Source organism: Phyllobates terribilis, unplaced genomic scaffold (genome assembly GCF_046119375.1).
Source record: "Phyllobates terribilis strain yellow unplaced genomic scaffold, ASM4611937v1 Scaffold_13__5_contigs__length_258822181, whole genome shotgun sequence".
Taxonomy (NCBI): Eukaryota; Metazoa; Chordata; class Amphibia; order Anura; family Dendrobatidae; genus Phyllobates; species Phyllobates terribilis.
The window spans coordinates 122,130,542-122,153,364 of NW_027362773.1; the positions used below are offsets into that span (position 1 = coordinate 122,130,542).

A 22,823-nucleotide genomic window follows, 5' to 3' on the forward strand; every position below is an offset into this window, starting at 1 on the left:
CTAACCCTGATGAAAACCCTTTGCTCCTCAATATTGCCCTCTCAAATTCCATGCTGCTAAGTGGAAACCCTTCACTTGAGAATGGAATACTGGTCCCTGAGCTAGAAGGTCCGGGGTTTCCAGTAGGATCCATGGGTCTGACTGTGACATCATCCTCAACAGGGAGAACCATGGTCTTTTTGGCCAGAAGGGGGCTATGAGTATCACTCTCGCTTGATCCTTCCTGATCTTTCTCACCACTAAAGGTATCATGGCTATTGGTCCTATGGCAGCCGCCTGATATTCCATGAGGCTTCCTATCAAGGACAGGAAACCAACTGAAGCGAGGGAGAGGTGCCGCCCTTATATTTCAGATGGTTTCCTGTCCTTGAAGGGCGGATCCTCTCTCAGGTGTGCTATCATGGGGGAAGGGAAAATAAATCAATATTAAAATAAAAAAACACTTTATTCTCACCTGTCTGCCATCACCCAGATGTCCCACGGCGATCCGATCACCCGGCAGCACGCTGTACACTGACAGGAGCGCGATTGATAATGCGCATGATAATGCCCCGTCTCATGCTGCACATAACACATCTGCATCTCTGGCTGCTATGGGCATAAAAGGGGACAAACTTATGGTGTGGCACCCATGCTCCCCTGACCTCAACCCCATTGAGAACCTCTGGAGCATCATCAAAAGGAGTGTCTATGATGGCGGGAGGCAGTTCACATCTAAGCAACAGCTCTGGGAGGGTATTCTGTCCTCATGCAAAACAATTGAAGCAGAAACCATCCAAAACCTGACAAATTCAATGGATGAGAGAGTTCAGAAGCTCCTTTCGAACAAGGGGTCCTATGTGCAAATGTAACATCACCTAGAATAAAGTTTTGAGTTGAAAACTGTTTGATTTCAGTTTGTAATAACCTGCTAATGCTTATAATTTCAAAACTGACCATTTTTTATTCTTTATTAAAATGAAAAGGTTGAAAACTCTGCTGTGCATAATAATTTGGAACATGCATTTTGAGTGCAGTTTGAGTTTTTTTTAGTTTTTTAAAAATATACTGTTATCATAGGCAGTTTGTACAAAAACCTTTCAATTGTACTCTAATCGTTATTTGACTGGAAAATTACAATGACTGCAATTCATATAGGTAATTTGGGAAAATTTGAGAAAATATTGTTTGTATAATAATTTGGAACACAGTGTAGTGCTGTCTTCTACAGCAATCACATCAGCGATTGCTGGTGTGACTCCTGCAGAAGTGACCCGGATCGTCGTAGAACACTGGGATTACGTCATGACGTCGGACAGGTGAGGGATGTTGTTTTTTTTTTATTTTTCGTTTCTTACAGGAGACGAGGGCTTCAGTGATTGGGCGTTAGGTGAGTATATGGTGTTTTTTTATTGTTAAATAAAAGATTAAAACCGTGTGGAATTTTATTAGCCATGTCTTTATTTGAAACAATGTCAAAAACCTTACTACGGGGTTAGTAATGGGGGCGTCTTATAGACACCCTCCATTACTAACCTGGGCTGCATGTCAGCCGCCGCCAATACAAGGCTGACATGAACACCAACCCTATTACCCACTCGCCACCACTACATGGCAGTGGGAAGAGCGGAGGCCAAGCGCCAGATTTGGCACATCTTATGGATGCGCCAGTTCTGGGGCTGCTGAGAGATATTATTAGCCTCGGAGGGGGCCAGGATCCATGGCCCCTTCACTGGCTATTAATATCAGCCCGCAGCTGTCTGTTTAGCCTTTTCTAGTTCGATTTTATAGGGGGACCCTACGTCAATTTATTTCTGGGGTCCCCTTGTAATCTAGCCAGTAAAGGATAAGCAAACAGCTTTGGGCTGTTATAAGCTAGGGAACATTTTTTGGATAATGGCCCTTTCCCCAGCTACTAACATCAGCTCCCAGCGGTCGGCTTTCCCTAGTTATGAAAATGACGCGGTAGCCCACGCCATTTTTGTTTAATTTTAGGCTATGTGCTCACGATCCGGATGTAGCAGTGCTTTGGACACAGCATATTTTTGCTGCGTCCAACACGCTGCGTTCTATTGAACACAGGTAAATCCGCATGTGTTCACTGAACCATGCTGATTTACCGCATTCAATACATTCTAGTGGTCAAATTTCTGTTGCGGAGACTAACGACCCCGCAAGAGAATTTGACATGCTACGGTCCTGAAAGACGCGCCACTTGTCAGTGTCCGCGGGTGATCCGCAGCCTCAGATACACGCATAATGGACATGGGGTTTCGAGAGATCCCATCTACTATGCTGTAACATCTGGACACTGCGGGTTTGAAGCTGCGTGTTTATACAGCGTCAAGACCGCAGCAGCTCCTGATTGTGGGCACGTACCCAAACTCACCCGCAGCATGTAAATTTCTGTAGAGGACAAGCTAGTCTCCGCTGCACATTTTGACCAATTGAAACGTCATTACATGCGGTGGATTCACATGTACCGACAGCAAAAGTGCGGCATTAGAACACCTTGTTTTGGACGCAGAGACCTTGCAGAAATTTCTGCAATCAAATCCTGAACATGCATACATAGCCTTAAGATGTAGTGACCTTTATATGTGAAGGCTTTATCTTCACCCATAATCATTGCAATTCAATGAGATGAAAAAAAATAAAATAAAATCGGATGCACAGACCTCATACAGCTTTGATGCAACAAACTTTCTTCCGGTGCTGTTAGTCCCTTCCATTACTACAACCTGAAAGAAGAGACAGGCTTGTGACAGCCGCAGACAAGAGATATTTATCAAACAGCAAATATAGCTTAGAATTTTAGCGTCTGCCCACAATCCCCTTTCTGTGGCAATGCAACACATAAGATTAACCCCTTTACAACCCAAGGTGGTTTGCACGTTAATGACCAGGCCAATTTTTACAATTCTGACCACTGTCACTTTATGAGGTAATTACTCTGGAACGCTTCAAAGGATCCCCCTGATTCTGAGATTGTTTTTTCGTGACATATACTTCATGATAGTGGTAAAATTTCTTCGATATCACTTGCGTTTATTTGTGAAAAAAACGGAAATTTGGCAAAAATTGTGAAAATTTTGCAATTTTCAAAATTTGAATTTTTATGCCCTTAAATCAAAGAGATATGTCACACAAAATAGTTAATAAATAACATTTCCCACATGTCTACTTTACATCAGCACAATTTTGGAACCAAAATTTTTTTTTGTTATGGAGCTATAAGGGTTAAAAGTTGACCAGCGATTTCTCACAAATTAATCCGTAAAAATAAAAGTGTTTTTTTTCCCACTTTTTCATTTTTACGAATCAATTTGTGAAGCACCTGGGGATTCCAAGTGCTCACTATGCATCTAGATAGGTGCCTTGGGGGGTCTAGTTTCCAAAATGGGGTCACTTGTGGGGGAGCTCCAATGTTTAGGTACGCAGGGGCTCTCCAAACGCATGGTGTCCGCTAACAATTTGAGCCGATTTTCCATTCAATTTGTTAGCGGAAACCATGTCGCGTTTGGAGAGCCCCTGTGTGCCTAAACGGTGGAAACCCCCCACAAGTGACCCCATTTTGGAAACTAGACCCCTCAAGGATTTTATCAAGGGGTATAGTGAACATTTTGAACCCAGAGGTACGACACAGAATTTGATAACATTAGGTCATCATATTGAATAAGTTGTCATTACTCTTGAGCGCAAGTGCTCGCTACTTGAGTTTGCATCGGGTACTCAGGTATGCACCATGTACTGCGTTTGCTTCAGTGACATGCGCGAGTCCCTGCCCCGCATGTTTCACGGTTATTAGACACCCAAAAAAATACATGTGGGGATCGCTCGTGCATGGCAGGCAATCCCTGCAAAGTTTTTTTGGCCGCGAAGCATATGGGGCGGAGACTCGAGCATGTCACTCAAATACCCACGATACTCAATGCATACCAGAGCACCCGATGCAAACTCAAGTAGCGAGCACTTGCGGTCAACACTAGTCGCCATATTTGTTTCTTACTTTTGAAAAAATCCCAACCCCAATCCCAGCCCTAACCCTAGCACAACCCTAACCCGAGAGTTTATTTTTTACGCCGTTCCTCGTGTGGTATAAGTGATTAGACGACTTTATTCTTCGGGTCGGTGCGATTACAGTGATACCAGAATCATATGGGGTTTTTATGACTGACAGCTGTCACACACTAAAAGACGCATTTTTTGTAAAATCTAGTTTTTGCATCGCCATATTTTGAGAGCTATAATTTTTCCATATTTTGGCAGACCGTCATGTGATGGCTTGTTTTTTGCGGGATGAGTTGACGTTTTTATTAGTGCCATTTTCAGGCACGTGACATTTTTTGATCGCTTTCTATTCCGATTTTTGGGAGGCAGAACAAACAAAAACCACCAATTCAGGAATTGTTTTTTTGTTTTTTGTTTTTATTCTGTTCCGCGTGTGGTAAAATTGATAAGGTAGCTTTATTCTTCGGGTCAGTATGTTTACAACGGTACCACATTTATATAGTTTTTCTATGTTTTGGCGCTTTTACACATAAAAGCTATTTTATAGAAAAAAATATTTTTTTGCATCGCTTTATTCTGAAAGCTATAATTTTTTGTATGGTGGCTTGTTTTTTGCGGGACAAGATGACGTTTTCAGCGGTACTATTTTTATTTATATTCGTCTTTTTGATCGAGTGTTATTCCATTTTTTGTTTGACGGTATGATGATAAAGCATCGTTTTTTGCTTTGTTTTTTTTTTTTTTTTACCGTGTTCACTGAAGGGGTTAACTAGTGGGACAGTTTTATAGGTCAGGTCGTTCCGGATGCGGCGATACCAAATATGTGTACTTTTATTGTTTGTTTGCTTTTTTTTCATAATCTTTATTGATGGGTACATTATATTTTTATTTTTGGTGGATTATTTTTTTTTTTTTTTATTTTATTTTTTTTTTTATATTTTTACAATTTTTTTTTTTTTTTCACTTTGAGAGTTTTTACACTTTTTTACTTTGTCCCACTCTGGGACTTTAACTTTTTTTATTCTGATCGCCTGCATAACATAGGGATGGAGCACCATCCCTGTGCCATGCAGGCAGTCAGCGCTGCACAGTGAGAACATTGTTTGGTCGTGCACTGCGCATGACCAAACAATGTTCCTGCTGCCTGGTGACCCGGATGTTGTCATGACGACATCGGGTCATCATGGCAACACCCGGGAAGCCGCGGCAGACCGCGCTGGAGGCCGGAAGAGGAGGTGAGTATACCGATCACCTTCCCTTGCCACCGCAATGCTGCGATCGACTTCGATCGCAGCATTGCGGGGGTTAATGTCCCAGGAGCGGTGCGGGACCGCTCCCTGCACATAGTACCGGGTGTCAGCTGTGACAATCAGCTGACACCCGGCGGCGATCGCGCCCGCACAGCCTGTGTGCGCGCGCGATCGCGATGACGTACTAATACGGGTCAGGCTCTTAAAGCACAGACGTGTATTAGTACGTCATGGGCTTTAAAGGGGTTAACAGTGCACACGTACAGCACCATGGAATTAATGGTGCTCTAAAAATAAATAAAAACAGTATATTGTAGAAATATAGCTTGCAAAATGATGATCAATACCTGTCCAGGAAACAGTGAATAGTCCTTTAACTCTGACAAGTCCACAGGAACCTGCATCCCCGACGAATGCTCCCGATCCCCCTCAAGAATAACAGATTTGGAGTTCAACTTCCCATTGCTGTCACAACCGATCTGTCCTAGCACAGTCACAGTCTCCTAAAGGCAGGAAAGAAAAAAATCAAACTGGAAATGTGAGTGTTAAAGACGGATTTTGGTAAGACCTTACCTGTAAAATCCTTTTCAGAGAAGGAAGGAAGGGAGACACAGTCATTACTAGTGGGTAGGCGGAGCCCACATAGGATAGAACACCTCAGATTAAAAAAGAGTGTTGTCCGGCCCCTCCAGCTTGGGCTCCTCCTACTCCAGCTCTCCAGTCCGTACACAAGCTAAGGAAGAGCAAATATCACCAGCGGAGCAACATAACCCCTTCTGAAGAACTTCAGAGAAAAAACAAGAGACAGGTTATGCATATAACAGAAAAACCACACAGTCCCAGGTACTACTCACTGGACCTGACCACTGCGATGAGCTGGCAATGCTGGAACAGAGCCTTAGCGCGCCGACCTCAGCCCAGATAATCGCTATCAGAGAAGGGTCACGCTGCATCTGAAAACACAACACCACACTTCTGCCATGGGAGGGAGCTGTGTCTCCCTTCCTTCCTTCGCTGAAAAGGATTTTACAGGTAAGGTCTTACCAAAATCCGTCTTTCAGCAGCAGATGGAAGGAAGGGAGACAGTCATTACTAGTGGGACGTCCCAAAGCAGTCCAAAAATTAAGGGTGGGAAAAAAACCAACAGAGGCAGAATCCCAACAACCTAGAAAAATGCGCAACTAGCGCTAAATACAAGTTAACGATAACTTAAACTACAGCCGCCTGCAGGACCCTACGTCCTAAGGCTGCATCAGCGGAAACACTGACGTCCACCTTATAAAACTTTGTAAAAGTGTGGACGGAGCGCCAGATAGCCGCCCGGCAGAGTTGAGCTGCCGAGGCCCCTTGATGAAAAGCCCACGATGAACCCACAGCTCTTGTGGAGTGAGCTCGAATCTTAATTGGACAAGATTCGCCCTTGAGTCGGTAAGCCTCTAAAATGGCCGACCGAATCCATCGAGCTATAGTGTCCTTGGAAGCTCGTTGACCACGCCGACGACCTGCTGGAATCACAAACAGAGAGTCCGATTTCCGAAAACCTTGAGTAATAGACAAATAGAACTTCAAAGCCCGCACTAAATCCAATGAGTGCAAGGCCCGTTCCTTCGCATTCCTCGGTTCCGGACAGAGCGAGGGCAACACAATATCCTGGTTAACATGAAATTGTGACACCACCTTAGGTAGAAAGTCGCCCCGTGTGCGAAGCACCACACGATCCGAGAGAAACTCCAGAAAAGGAGGCGAGCAAGAAAGAGCCGCCAGTTCAGAAACCCTTCTCAAAGAGGTGACTGCCACTAAAAAGGCAACCTTCCAAGAAAGCAAAGAAAGGCTAACGGAGTCCATAGGCTCAAAAGGCCCATGTTGAAGAGCCTCCAAGACCAGATTGAGCCGCCAAGGGGACACAAGCGCCTTCCGCGGCGGAAACTGACGGGTTACCCCGCGAAAAAAGGAACGAACGTCCCTACGCGAGGCGATAGCCTTCCGAAACAGCAAGGACAAAGCAGAAACCTGACCCCTCAGAGTGCTAACTGCCAAACCCTTGTCCAGGCCATACTGCAAAAAGGCCAACAAATTGGGAATGGAAAAAATCCTCGAGTTCCTTGAAGAACCCGAACACCATGAAAAGAAGGCCTCCCAAGTCTTGTGATAGATCCTAGTAGTGGCAGGACCCCTGGCAGCTCGCAGAGTGGCAATGACTTCGGCTGAAAAACCTTGACGAGTCAAGATTTCGGTCTCAAGAGCCACGCCGTCAAACGCAGAGACTTCAGGTCCGGATGACGAACGGGCCCTTGGGTTAACAGGTCCGGGCGAAGAGGAAGTGCAGGCGCAGCCAGAAGCGACACCAGCGTCGAGAACCACGTCCTCCTTGGCCAGTCTGGGGCTACTAACATAGCCGGGACTCTTTCCAGTCTGATCCGACGCAACACCAGAGGAAGTAAGGATATCGGCGGGAACGCATAGATTAGCTCGAATTGGTCCCACGGAGCCACCAGAGCATCCACCGCCACAGCCTTCGGGTCCTTGTACCTGGACATGAACGTCGGTAACTTGGTGTTGAACCTTGATGCCATCAAATCCACTTGAGGAGTTCCCCAACGGGAGCACAGCTGTGCAAAAATTTCTGGGTGAAGACTCCATTCTCCGGGATCCACCTTCTCGCGACTGAGGAAGTCCGCCGTGATATTCTGAACTCCCGGAATGTGAATCGCAGAGATGGCTGGCACCTTGGCCTCGGCCCATACCAGGATCCGAGACACTTCCATCATGAGCCTGGAGCTCCTCGTTCCACCTTGATGGTTGATATACGCGACCGCCGTCGCGTTGTCTGTCTGCACTCGGACTGGCAGACCGTTTAAAGGGACCGTCCAGTGTTGGAGGCAAAGGAAAATCGCCCTCAATTCCAGGATGTTGATCGGCAGGACAGACTCTTCCGACGACCAAACTCCCTGAATCCAGAGATCGTTCCAGACACCCCCCCAGCCTGACAGGCTGGCATCGGTGGTTATGACCGACCACCTCGGAAGGAGGAAGGACTTCCCCAGGGATAACGCTTCCGGACGTAACCACCATTCTAGAGACTCTCGCACCCTGTGGGAGATGATGACACTGCGATCCAGCGAAGCCTGTGATCGATCCCAACGGTTCAGAATGAGCATTTGGAGAGTCCTGTAATGAAATTGGGCAAACGGAAGTGCCTCCATTGACGCCACCATCAAACCCAAAAGGCGCATACACCTTCGAAGGGACATTGCTGTCGAAGACTTCATAACCTGTACATGTCGAAGAAGACTTGCTTGCTTGTCTGGAGGCAGGGACACCACTGCTCGTACCGTGTCGAAATGCATCCCCAAAAACAGGATTGACTGCGACGGTTCCAGAGACGACTTCTTCCAATTGACCAGCCACCCGAAGTCCTCCAGGAGCTGAAGGGATAGATTGTGAGCCGTCACCGCCTCCTCCTTTGAGGACGCCACAATCAAAAGGTCGTCTAGGTAGGGAAGAACCGTAACCCCCTGTCTTCGAAGGATCGCCATGAGAGGTGCCAGAATTTTTGTAAAAACTCTGGGCGCCGAGGCCAACCCGAATGGTAGGGCCACAAACTGGAAATGGTCCTGACCTATGGCAAAACGAAGGAAGCGTTGGTGGGCCCTTCCGACGGGAACATGCAAATAAGCGTCGCGAATGTCGATTGACACCAAAAAGTCGTTCTGCGACAGGGCCGCCACAACCGAGCGAAGCGACTCCATGCGGAATTTCCGGGTGCGGACATGCCGATTCAATCTTTTGAGATCCAGAATGGGGCGAAATTTGTCCTCCTTTTTGGGGACCACAAAGAGGTTTGAATAAAACCCTCTTCCCCGATCCTCCGGCGGAACCGGTACCACCACACCCTTCAGCAGAAGGGAATCGACCTCCTGCCGTAGAGCGGCAACTAGCTCGGGCTCTGACGGAATACGAGATCGGCAAAACCTGTCCGGGGGTCGAGAAAGAAACTCTATGAAGTAGCCTGCTGACACAACCCGCGTCACCCAGGCGTCCGAAACGCGGGACGCCCAAGTCGATTCGAATTGGAGCAGGCGACCCCCCACTCGAGAGCCCTCGAGTGAAAACCTGGCGTCAATCCGCCTTAGCGGGCTTTTTGTCAGCTTCCCGCTTGTCTTGACGGAAGCTCTGTTTCCAGGGAGTGCGGGATTTCTGAGAAGCCTTTTTTCCTGAAAAAGAGGGACGACCCGATCCCCAAGAGGGATGACCGGACCGTCCCCTGGACCGAAAGGGCCGCCGACTACCACCGGCACTAGGCCTGCCCGACGCAGAAGCCACAGTTCTTCGCTGTGGTAAGGCCGCTTCTTTTGCCTTTGCCTTGACAATCAGCTCCGTGAGGTCAGATCCAAATAACTGACCACCCTTGTAAGCTAAAGATAGCAAACCTTGCTTGGAAACCGCGTCCCCGGTCCACTGTCTGAGCCACAGTGCTCTTCTGACTGTGACCGCTGAGGATTGCGCCCTGGACAGCAGTGACGCGGTATCCAAACCTGCATCACTGCCATATCGGGCCGCATCCTCCACCAACTTGAAAAGCCCATCTACCTCGGATAGCGGGGATCCATCCTGCCACGCCGTCCGCAGACGGTCCAACCAGCTTAGGGAAGCTTTACAAGCACACATGGATCCTAGCACCGCTCTGAATCCATGACCCGCGGCCTCGTAGATGGATTTCGCCGCCATCTCCGTTTTTCTGTCCAGCGGATCCTGCAGACTCGCCTTCCCTTTAACAGGCAGTAATGAGGATTTGCTAAGCTGGGATAAAGGGACATCCACTTCAGGAGAAGGAATCCAATTATCAATCAACTCCGTGGAACACGGATACAGTGCCTCAAAAAACCGTGTTCCCTGAAAACGTTTATCTGGACACAGGCGTTCCTTCTCCACTGCCCCATTAAGCTCATACAGAGATGGTAATGCCAAGCGCGACCTATGCGACTCCTGAAACATCCGGGCCGACTTACCAGGACGTCTAGTTACCTCCTCCGGAAACTAACGCCTCCCTCATGGCTCCAATAAAAGCCTCTGCACGGCCCAAAAAAGAGGCAGAGTGCCCCTGCCGATCCTCCTTATCCGAATCGGACATCTCCCCATCTGAGCTTGAAGGGGAACCCTCCATAACAGAGATCTCCGAGTCGCTGCGCGGGGAGGGCAGTACCGGCCTGTGGCGCTTCCTGCCATGAGAGGATCTAGCTGACACCCAATAACCTAGAAGGTCAGACAGGCCATCAATAGAACGAGTGAGGGCCTCCATTTTGACCACTGCCCCATCACCGAAACCCCCGACCGCTGCGCTTGACGCCGTCGAGGACTCCTGCGTGTCAGACACGCGAGACTGATCCTGTAGCGGACCTGGGAGACGGTCCGCACCTCCTGGACCCTGATCTGACATGCCCTCACACAGTATATGGCAGGTTAAACCTGTCAGTAAGTAGGACAGTGTGGTTTCTTAAAAGAAAGCTGAAGGGTTAAAGCTCTTAAAGAGAGAGCTACCCCAGCTGACCCCCAATTAAGGGATAACCGCCTAATAAGGGGTTAATGTCGCAGACTCCCCACAAACTCTGTGAAAAGAAAAGGATGTGCGAGCCCCAGACAAAAAAGGGACCTCTATATGAGGTAATAGCTGCAGGACAGCACAGTCTGCCACCTTATTGTGCCTCAGAAAGGTGCCCTGCGCTGAGGGGGTGAGGGGTTAAGCTTCTGCCCTGACAGGCAGAAGCGACTCACCCAGCTGGCCGCGGTGCAGTGTTCCTTCGGTCTGTCGGGAGGAGAGGAGAGTGAGGAGCCCGATGGAAGCCGTTCAGTAATGGCCGCCGCGCTGTGAGGAGAGAGAAGCCGGAAGAGGAGGGGCAGGAGAAAATGCGCGCTCAGAGCGCTTCCTGCCCGCGAAAGACAGGGAAGGCGCGAAGCCACGCCCCCCGCCGGCTTCAAAAAAAGCGCGCGCGACTCCTCCGCTCCTGCCCCGCTTCCATGTCCTGCAGGCATCCACCTGCGGACAAAAAAACACAAGTCATGTAGCAGCGGCTGCCGCAGCAGCCGCTGAAGCACTCAAAACACATTAACATGCTGAGTACTCACCCAGCTGAGCGCCACAGGGATCCCCAGGGATTTGTGGCGCTGTGCCCAAGCTTCCCCCCAGGGCGGAGAACGCAGTGACCCCAGATGCGCGGTTTGCGTCCCCGCCAGGGAAGCATCCCTCATCCCCCGGGGCCGGCAGGGTTCTGCAGGGACCTCTCTCAAAGGGTAATGCAGATCCGCCAAGGGAGGGGTGGGGGTCCAGCAGCGCTGAGACCCCTGAGACCTCAAGACCACGGGGGTCCAAGTCTCTGTCCGATAAAAATAAAAAAAATTTCTGAGGAGCTGCTTCCAGCAGCGACCATCCTCTGTGACCTCAAATTTTAGACTGGAGAGCTGGAGTAGGAGGAGCCCAAGCTGGAGGGGCCGGACAACACTCTTTTTTAATCTGAGGTGTTCTATCCTATGTGGGCTCCGCCTACCCACTAGTAATGACTGTGTCTCCCTTCCTTCCATCTGCTGCTGAAAAATATATTATAATATATATATATATATATATATATATATATATAATCATGTACAAGAGAAATAAGGGGAGGTGGAAGGAGGGAATGGAAGGAAAGCCAGATGTGAACTTGACCTATGATCAGTGCAAACTAATGAAGTTATTTATTGTAACACATTGCTGTTAAGTGCAGTAAAAATACAGTTTGCTTTTGGCTGTACTCGGTAGGTAATGCAGCCGCACAAACTTACTTGAGCTGGAAAAGAGACAGATGTAAATTCTTCAATGTGGAAATGATTCTTCAGGGCTTCGCCGAGCTCTTCGATTTTACTGCCCACGGCTATTTGGGAGAAGACAAGTAGAAAACAGTGAGTGTTGGAGGTTTCCTTAAATAATAACTGAAAAGCCAAATGCAGGAAGCTGAAGAGCTGCGCAAAAGCCCCGCCTGCCGCCCCCATACCGCAGGGCTGCGCAAAAGCCCAGCCTGCCGCCCCCATACCGCAGGGCTGCGCAAAAGCCCAGCCTGCCGCCCCCATACCGCAGGGCTGCGCAAAAGCCCAGCCTGCCGCCCCCATACCGCAGGGCTGCGCAAAAGCCCAGCCTGCCGCCCCCATACCGCAGGGCTGCGCAAAAGCCCAGCCTGCCGCCCCCATACCGCAGGGCTGCGCAAAAGCCCAGCCTGCCGCCCCCATACCGCAGGGCTGCGCAAAAGCCCAGCCTGCCGCCCCCATACCGCAGGGCTGCGCAAAAGCCCAGCCTGCCGCCCCCATACCGCAGGGCTGCGCAAAAGCCCAGCCTGCCGCCCCCATACCGCAGGGCTGCGCAAAAGCCCAGCCTGCCGCCCCCATACCGCAGGGCTGCGCAAAAGCCCAGCCTGCCGCCCCCATACCGCAGGGCTGCGCAAAAGCCCAGCCTGCCGCCCCCATACCGCAGGGCTGCGCAAAAGCCCAGCCTGCCGCCCCCATACCGCAGGGCTGCGCAAAAGCCCAGCCTGCCGCCCCCATACCGCAGGGCTGCGCAAAAGCCCAGCCTGCCGCCCCCATACCGCAGGGCTGCGCAAAAGCCCAGCCTGCCGCCCCCATACCGCAGGGCTGCGCAAAAGCCCAGCCTGCCGCCCCCATACCGCAGGGCTGCGCAAAAGCCCAGCCTGCCGCCCCCATACCGCAGGGCTGCGCAAAAGCCCAGCCTGCCGCCCCCATACCGCAGGGCTGCGCAAAAGCCCAGCCTGCCGCCCCCATACCGCAGGGCTGCGCAAAAGCCCAGCCTGCCGCCCCCATACCGCAGGGCTGCGCAAAAGCCCAGCCTGCCGCCCCCATACCGCAGGGCTGCGCAAAAGCCCAGCCTGCCGCCCCCATACCGCAGGGCTGCGCAAAAGCCCAGCCTGCCGCCCCCATACCGCAGGGCTGCGCAAAAGCCCAGCCTGCCGCCCCCATACCGCAGGGCTGCGCAAAAGCCCAGCCTGCCGCCCCCATACCGCAGGGCTGCGCAAAAGCCCGGCCTGCCACCACATGACGACGTTTCTGGAATTATTCTCCATGCAGTGTGGCTGCTGCGCTCTCCACAACTTCTTGGATTTCACATGAAACTGACCCAGGAACAAAAAATATGGGCATTCCCTCGCACGAGACTCCCCTTCCCCAGCTCCAGTGCAGAGTGTTCACCGCTGCTGCCAGTATGTTATTGTCTGCAGCGCTTACATCATGTCAACAGTGCTGCAGAAAAATAACTGAGATCAGCGGCTCTAGCCAAGATGACAGCAAGAGCCACTGAGCTCCCCTGTTGCCCGCAGTGTTGGCAACATGATGTCAGAGCTGCAGATAATAACAGACACCGGGAGAAGCTGTGGCAACTCATAGTTAGACCTGGGGAGGGCAAGTAAAGCATAATTTACTAGGGACAAGGGTTTTTCTGAAACTAGAAAACTCCTTAAGTAGTATTTTGCACTGAGACCAATAATAAAGGCTTCTATAAGCAGACACTAGTGACTACAGCACAACCTAACAACCCTCTTATGGTAATCTCAAGCAGCCACCAAAAGTGCAGATATGTATATAAGTAACCGCCAGACACGCGACAGTGCTCCTCTCCTCATACTAGAACAACATGCATGTTACTTGACCAGTTGGGGCTCATCATGGTCTGTGGACATCACGCCCATGGCCAGATACTACCAAGTTGGTCAAATAAGATGCAGACTATTCATAGAAAGTTATTGATGCAATAGATGAACAACTTCCACATTAATACTTACCTTCTCGGATGTCCGTCAACTTCTGAAACATGTACTTGTAGGATTTAGTCAGCGCCTCCTCCTCTGGCAGGGTTATGGGCTCTACTTTTGTATACTTGCCATTTCCACCACTCCATGATGTTCCTTGTATGTCCCCGAAAGACGTCACCACTTCACCACGGTTGGAGCGAGAGCTATACTTCTGTGATGGGGTGGCACTAATGCAGAAAAGGAAAAAAGGGAATTAGAAACATGTCCAACATGTCTAGAAAGCTGCACAAAATCCAACCATCATAACAAATATGTCGCAATATGCAAACTCAGGAATTCACGCATCGTTCACCATCCCGGTTTTATTGTGTGCTATACACCATTTGTCTTAAAAAGGGACTTCTATTCCCGTTTAATAAATTGTTGCATTCAACAATTAAATAGCAATTCTGGAATGTTTTAATTAGAATTCTGCATTGTGCCTTTCCTCTGTCGCTCCTCCTGGAAATAAATGGAAATGTCTTCCTAAAGTTCAGGGTGATCATTTATATACGTTGGCAATTGTTATTATGAAACGGAAGTTATGTTGCACCGACCAAATATATCAAGACAAAGCATTAATAATAAACATTACGGGGCATATTTAGGGCGTGGAAACATAAATCAGACAGTCTGACAATGCACTAAATTTATCAACATGTTGAATCCTAAAATCTGCTTTTTTCTCCTCCCCCACCCTTTTTGTCTTTCTTAGGTTACACAAATATTTTAATCCAAAATTTGATCAGTCATTGTGTCAAGCAAACCAGGGCTTTAAGGTCAATTATTCCATTTTTCTAGCAAACAGACAGAATTCAAGTGCATCAGGAAATAAGGAATGAAAGTTCTCTCATGATAATTGTATCAAAGAAATGGTTAAACCGATTAACAGCATACCGCCATAAGGAAGGATGCATCAAGACACCCTGCAAGATTTGGCACAATGACACTGCAATTTTTTTTTTTTTTTTTATCTGAGAATTTTTATTAGATTTTAAAGTCAGCAGGTTTTTGCTCTGTAATCTGAGAGCAGTGTGACGTAGGGGCGGAAATGCTGATTCCAGCCATGTGTCACTTACTGGGCTGCTTGCTGCAGTTTCCATAATATCCCTGTTTTCTCTGTTACAGATCTAGCAGTTCTCTGAATGCTGAGGTCAGTATAACCCCGCCCACATCACCGATTGGCTGCTTTCTAAGCACACTGTGCACAGGCAGAAAGCTGCCAATCAGTGGTGGGTGGGCGGGGTTATACAGAGATGATGAATATGGAGGACAACATGGCAGCAGGTTTACTAGTCCTCTAGTGATAATCTCCTGCTGATAAAACCTATAATCAAAAATACAGAAAGCAGCCCAGAAAGTGACATATCACAGAATCAGGGTGTCTGACTCTACATTATGCTGAATTACCAGGCAAGGTGGATTTACTCTGCGCTGCGGCTTTTCAATAAAATCCAAGACAGGATATCAGAGTAAAAGTAGAGTGGTTTATTTTCCAACGCGTTTCAGAGTCCATCTGACTCCTTCCTCAGGACAATGCCAATCTACATTATGCTGCTTTCAGATTAGGTGACAAAAACCTGGCGTCAGATTCCCTTCAAGTCAGTTTGGTATTTGGTCATAGAAGTGCACCCCACTGATTTTAAAGGAGTACTCCAGGGAGATAAAAAAATTATTCTAATGGTCATCCCTTCATGAACTATTAGGGCTAAGTACCCACGATGCAGAAATGCTCCGGATTTTTCCTGAGCGTTTCTGCATCTCCCTGGCAGAAAAAAAACGCATGCGGATTGTACATGCGGATTGTACATGCGTTTTTCCTGCCAGGGACATGCGGATGTGAAGCGTTCTTCACTTGCATTTCAGCATGCGGGTTGTCAAGCGCTTTTCAAGCGATTTTAGCATCACTTGGAAAGTGCTTGACAACTTGGTCACACTATATAAATCCATCCAACCGGCATGGATTTATATAGTGTGACCGAAAGAATGGTAAAAAATAAAAATTATACTCACCTTCTGATGGCCCCCGGTGTGCTTATCCGATGCGTCCGGTCTCCCCGGTGTCTCGCAGTTGTGTAAAAGGACCTGCCATGACGTCATTTAGTCAGCGGTCGCGTGACCCGTAACATGACTAAATGATGAGGAGACCAGGGGCCATCAGAAGGTGAGTATAATGTATATATTTATTCTTTTTTTTACAGGTACTATGGTACCCGGGTCTGGAGGAGAGTCTCCTCTTTTCCAAACCCGGGTACCATCCGCACATTGAATCACTTAATATCCGCATGTGCACATGTAGTCATGTGGATATTATGCGATTCAATGCAAGTCAACGGCGGCGATTACGCAAAATATCATTGGGGAACATGGCAGACCTTCTACCAAGCGTTTTTTAAGTGTTTCTGCAGCGGAATTCCCGCTGCGGAAATGCTTAAAGAACGCATAGTGGGCACACAGCCTTAGGATAACATGAGTGGTGTTTTTTTCCCATCCTCACAGTACCTGAAATCCAGTGTGACGTCTGTGCTGCTCCTTGGTGCCCTTCCCTCTGGCACGTTTCGTCACACGAGGAGGCTGGCTGCTAGTAGCTGCAGCCAGCCCCCTGATAACATGGCCTGTTCCTTGATTTAGGGCGCAGGGAAGGACAAAGTGACGGCATGACTATAAAGAATAATTTTTCATCTCCCCAAGACTGAATTTCCCAATTAAAACTACATAAACAAAGAAGGAGGACAAAGATCTACCTGGGTGAGAACGTAGCTGGAGAAAAGAGCAGATGGGGGCTCCGGTTTGGAACGCGCTTCGATTGTGGATTCTCAGGTGTTGATAAAATGCGTTTCTGAGATCCCTGGAGGAGACAATGATGGGAAATTAAGGACTAAGGCTGCGGTGTCATCATAGCAATCCATACAACACTGAGCAATACACTTGAAATTAAGCAATATGCTAATATTTATGCAAAGAAAACTGATAACAGAGTAGATGGGTAAACATAATTGTGCACTGCTTAGAAGGCTCGATCCTATCGACAGATTCCCTTTAATAGGAAGACTATTAGAGGAACTATGGTTTAAGTCAGGTTTTTAGGGTAAATTACCAAAAATGCATATATTTAATTTTCCACATTACGGAACACACCTTGCTATTAGATTCACCACAGGTTTTTATATATATATATATATATATATATATATATATATATATATATATATATATATATATATATATATATATATATATATATATATATATATATATATATATATATATATATATATATATATATATATATATACTCATCAAGAGAATGCCAAGAGTGTGCAAAGCAGTCATCAAAGCAAAAGGTGGCTACTTTGAAGAGCCTAGAATATAAGATGTATTTTCAGTTGTTTCACACTTTTTTGTTAAGTATATAATTCCACATGTGTTAATTCATAGTTTTGATGCCTTCAGTGTGAATGTACAATTTTCATAGTCATGAAAATACAGAAAAATCTTTAAATGAGTAGGTGTGTCCAAACTTTTGGTCTGTACTAATATATATATATATATTTTTTTTATTTATTTATACAAATTAAAAATTCCCTGTCCAGATGTAGAGAAATGGAGGGGTGGTTAATAGCACTAATTTGAATGCACTAGGATAGAATCGATAGGAATTAGATCTATTGTTAGTGTTTCTCTGCAGCATGTGTATTATGAATATAAATATGGTAGTGTTTCCGTTCTCTTGTAGCCACTTGAATATAAACACCAAGTGCAGCTGTGTCTCAAAACAGCATAAGGTTTACAGCTCCAAAACGAAAACAGCATTTTTTTCCAGTACATGTGAATAACAAACATTCCTTTCATCAGTACAAATGCATAACAAACAGTCCTTCCTTCAAGCACAAGGAAACAAAGTAAATGTAGCAGCCGCACCAACCTCGGTATTCCAATGCAGAATTAGCCCAAGTAGTATTAAACACGTTCGTTCAGCTCCTGTACATCACCTTGCTGAGCTAACCCAGCTGCTGTTATTAGGCCTGTAAACCCCAGACTGGATTATAAGAGCGACCTTTCCCACAGACTCTTTTGGTCGCTCCTAAATCTGGGACCCAAAATCCAGTCAAATGAAAACTCCCTCAGTAACCTAGTGTTACTGGTACAGATTTTATATTACCGAGGCAAACCCCCTCAGTGACACATATCTGCCACCCAGGGCCCTACCTCCTGTTAGATATAGATATATCTATCGTGATAAAGATAGATATAAAGAATTACACCACAAACATATCACTGCTGCACACATAGTACATGCACACACAGCCCTGCTACGTCAACACACACACACACCCCTATGCTGCACAGTATGTACACACTACCACATTTGGAAGTTCCTTCCAGGGAGGTGACTGATGTTCAGGACCTATAGCCTTCTCTCCTGCCTTGCAATGATCAGACTGGAGGAAAGATCTGTGCTTCTATATACTTTTCCAAACTGACTGTAAATCATTACAGAACCCAATCAGATAGATTTCACTTTATGTTTTTACTTTAAAAAAAAAAAAAAAAGAACACACCCATATTTTTATTACTATTAAGTGAATAAACAGTAATAAAATGGTGAGTATGAAGCCTACAAAAGACCCGACCCACCAGCAGAAATCAGAACGAAACTTTGGGTTTGTGGAATCTCAGCATGCAATTCTGCATCCCACATCCCTCCATGTCAGCCTGTAGTCTCAGACGCCATCAGGAGAACTCGCACTTTTGATTAAAGAATCTATGCCTGCATTAGTAGGACAGCATTTAGCAATTGGTAATGATCGGTAACGGACAAGTAACAATGCAGACAGTGCTTCATTAGGCGAAAGCATGAGATCTCGCTTTCTCATAATGAATGCTGAAATGCAGTTATGAGAATTCTGTAGGATATGTGGATAAAATGTCATCTAAACTCAGAAGAACTCGGCAAGTTTTGGATTTTTTTTGTTTTTGTTTTTTTAACCCCCTTCAGGAAACTCCAGCGTTTTTTTTATGCACCGTTTTTAAAACTCTAAAAAAAAATGCCAAGTGTCTCCCATCTATCTTATTGGGCTCTCTATAACCTTCTTTACTTTGTTATAGGTTTGGAAGATGGAAGAAGATGCTAGAGGAATGGACCGATCACCTCTTTGAACCCGATTTGTCTTTTTTGAAACCTGAAGAGGTTAAAAGACGATTAAGAGGCTGAAGATGTGAACAGCGAGTCATTATCACATAGAAATGCATGTGAACTTTTTAGGGCACTTTTTCAGGCGGATTTCAACTTTGGTTTATTGTATAATGGGATTAATGGACACAGTGTGAAAATGGTGTGCCACCGAACTCCACAGACTACTGATACTCACTTTTGCAGGAGTGGTATACGAATCCAATAAGTTTTCCTCTTCGGTCTCCACTTCGATACTTGGATAAGTTAAAGCCATTAAACAGTTAAGAATGGTGTAATTCAGGGGTCATCCACATGGGGCACTCCAGCTGTTGTGAAAGTATAACTCCCATGATGCTCTGACGGCCTGTAGCTGGAATAGCATACTGGGAGTTGTAGTTCCACAAAGACCCCTGGTGTAATGCCTACTGCGATATGAATGAAGACAATCTAGAAAAGTAAGAAATAAGGATACAGCTCTTGGATGCTGTTAATGTCCCTGTTTCCACAATGCTTTTCTTTTTTCATATTGGGACGCTTTGAATTTTTTCTATTGAGAACCTAAAAAGACAAAATGAGAAAAAAAAAAATTATAAAATATTTCATTGTAGTATTTTGTACCTGAAAGTAAATAATTGCACCAATGTCCTATTGCAGCTGGATGTGCCCCCTGCTTGCAAAAAATGGCCCACATGAAAAGTTACGTGACACTACTCTAAAATCTATAGCAAAACTTGAAAAGTTTCAGTACACACCATGCCGCCTTAGGTATGGCATTTTTTTCCTATAGGTCTTCCAAAATGCCAGGAAAAAAATAATTGTGTTTTAATTCATCTATCACAAATAAAAGTCACAAGGTTTAACTAAATATTCTCTCCCAGACATATGATCCCAGGCCACATTTGTAAGAATGGAACTAGTCGTGATGGAAAGTAACGTCCATAACCTAAAGAAAACATACCGAGGAATGGATTTGGTTAATTGAAAAGCTAAAACATTCCAAAACGGTAATGGTTACATAGAAACACAAATAAAACCTTTATACGATTTACATGAGGAGGAGGAGGAGATGAAGGCAGCGATGTGTGAAGTGGGTATAAGGGCTGAATAAACACTAGAAGTCAAAATTAATAAGTACGTTGGCTCACATGTATGTTAAAGGTTCATAAGATCTCTCGGAATTGGAAAAGACAGAATAGATGAATCAGATTCCCTGATCTGGAAACAAAAGGGTCTCGATTAATTTCCCAGACAGAATTTGGAAGCCCCCATACAGATGAGCGTATAAGACGGTCTTGCTGGAACTAGCGGGTTTAGCCAATATACATATAAAGTGTATGAAGGCCCTAAGGTTACACCAAGAACTTCTGGAGCTACTGATCGATTTCTTATTATTGAGAGTCCACCAGATTGCATGTGACTCGCTGGAGAATATAAATGCCTATTACTGGTTCACAGCACAGGGGTGGTGTTTTTAAACACCCCCCTATATAAGTTTTGTGTTCCTGCATTTTATTTTTGGATTAGTCTAGATGTAGTGCACAAGGCATGAAGAGTCAGGGAGGCGGTCCTTCTGTAGCGAAGAGTCAGATTGATGACGTCTCCCTGGCAGCCGGTTCAGTCTGTCACGTTGGCGTTGCCTCCTGTGCAGTGAAGCAAAGCGTGCTGGCTTCATCTTCATCTATACGTAGGCTCTGGAGGCCACCTCATGATAGATCACATTGTGATTAGTCAAGAGAGGAACCGCCTCCTGGACTCTTTAGCAGAAAGCAACAGTGCAATGGTGAAGGGCATCCCGCCACCTCCTCACTCTACAGACAGCATGGGCATCCTTCTGAGCCAACAAGTCTGCTACATGAAGTCCTTCTACAGGCAGAATTAAAGGGAGTCTGTCAGCACAGTATGACTGTCCAAACCAAGCACAGACGCTTGGTGCATCATGGTGTCAGCCAACATTTAAGTGCACCTTCACATCTATCTCTGCCCTTCTCTAGCTTTATGGAGCCAGAGCTGTAAATCAAAGAAGGTGGGGTGGAGATAGAGGGAAAACAAGCAGGTGGGAAGATGCACTGAGCTGTTCGGGCACACCAAGGGTGCACCAAGCATCTGTGCTTGGTTTGAACAGTCATTCTGAGCTGACAGAGTCCCCTTAATATCTCCCTGTCACAGCCACCAGCACTGTGTCCTGCTCTCCGGCCTCATCAACATTCTGCTGCAACTTCCAATTAGTGCATTAATTTTCTGGTTAAAATCAGATTGATGCTGAAATAAAATGGCAAGTTAATTTGATTAATTACCCGGCCCTAAATTGGGCATAATAATGCATATACAACATGTAACAAACAATAAATGCAGCCAGTGCCAAACTTACTTCATGCTCCATAGTACAGAGATTGGCAACATTGAGCGGCAAATTCTTGGTAGTGGAGAAAGCCAACCACTCACAAACTATCTCTTCTTCACTGAGCCGATGAACTGAGCAAAGTTCCACCACTGTGGAGAAAATAAAAGGAACATCGGCACAGTCACCTAATACTTTTATGTGACAACGCTGGATTTCTTTGCATCAAGTCCACAAAGAAGAGGAAGCCATGGGGAGAACATACAAGCTCCTTGCAGATGTTGTCCTTGGTGGGATTTGATCCCAGGACCCCAATGCTGCAAAGCAAACAGTGTTAACCACTGAGCCACCATACCGCCCCACTAGTAGAACTGATCAGGGGTCTGCCCGGACGGCAGACAACCGGGTGATCACGGAATCTCGGCGCAATGATGTTTTTATTTATTATCTAGCGGCCACTGAGCGCTGTGTGGAAAAAAATAATAATAATGATGATTCGGCATAAAGGCCAACACTGCCTGCGACGCCAAAGAGTTAAAGGGGTTTTGCGTTTTTGAAAATACTGTCCCCGGGCGCAGTTCATTGAAAAAAAAAAAAAAAAACTATATATGTGCTTTACTCCCCCTCACTGGGTCCAGTGCTGAGACTCCGCTGCTGCTCCCAGGGCCTGCTTTCGCCTGCAGCGCTGAGGGTAAGTCAATAGTGCTGCAGACAATAAGCTCTGGGGCTCCTATCAGAGCTGCAGCCAATCACAGACATCGGGGAGCAGCGGCAGAGACTCAGCTTGGACCCAGTGAGGGTGAGTAAGGCTCAGTCTTTGTTTTGTCAGGAGACAGGAGTCAGCAGGAGATAGCGGAGCATTGCTCTGTTCTAACCGCTCATCGCCCCATTACACCCCTGGGCTCTTCAAATGCCAAAATTACCTCCTATAAGAAACAATATTAAAAAAAAATATGGAAAAAATCTTGGCCGCGACTCGGACGTATCACTGCCATCCTGCTTACGTTTCTCTGATAGATCTTCATCTTCAAGATTCACATTGTATTGGAAGACGGCCAGCTCTTCCCGGATTCTCTCCACGGACACGGGCATGACGCCGGCACAGCGGGCAACCACAGGCCTGGAAACACACAAGGGCACAATTATCCCCCCTGAGCACACCCGGCACAGCCCCATGTACACCTACACCGGCCCCACGTACTGCCCCCCCACACACACCGGCCGCGGCCCCACGTACTGCCCCC

At 46.8% G+C, this 22,823-nt stretch overlaps 1 protein-coding gene across 3 annotated transcripts in view; it reads right to left on the bottom strand.

The window, feature by feature from the left end:
• POLA2 (DNA polymerase alpha 2, accessory subunit) overlaps positions 1 to 22,823 on the bottom strand; it is a 70,398-nt gene that overhangs the window by 27,059 nt on the left and 20,516 nt on the right. For all 3 annotated transcript variants that reach the window (XM_073658572.1, XM_073658571.1, XM_073658570.1), the window contains exons 2-10: positions 22,584 to 22,699; positions 21,610 to 21,731; positions 19,714 to 19,799; positions 19,438 to 19,495; positions 16,810 to 16,913; positions 14,057 to 14,253; positions 12,057 to 12,145; positions 5,588 to 5,743; positions 2,658 to 2,720 (exon numbers count right to left, since the gene is read on the bottom strand). In XM_073658572.1, coding sequence (XP_073514673.1) covers positions 2,658 to 2,720; positions 5,588 to 5,743; positions 12,057 to 12,145; positions 14,057 to 14,253; positions 16,810 to 16,913; positions 19,438 to 19,495; positions 19,714 to 19,799; positions 21,610 to 21,731; positions 22,584 to 22,671 — 963 coding nt within the window. In that variant the 5' untranslated portion in view covers positions 22,672 to 22,699. The remainder of the gene's footprint in view (positions 1 to 2,657; positions 2,721 to 5,587; positions 5,744 to 12,056; positions 12,146 to 14,056; positions 14,254 to 16,809; positions 16,914 to 19,437; positions 19,496 to 19,713; positions 19,800 to 21,609; positions 21,732 to 22,583; positions 22,700 to 22,823) is intronic.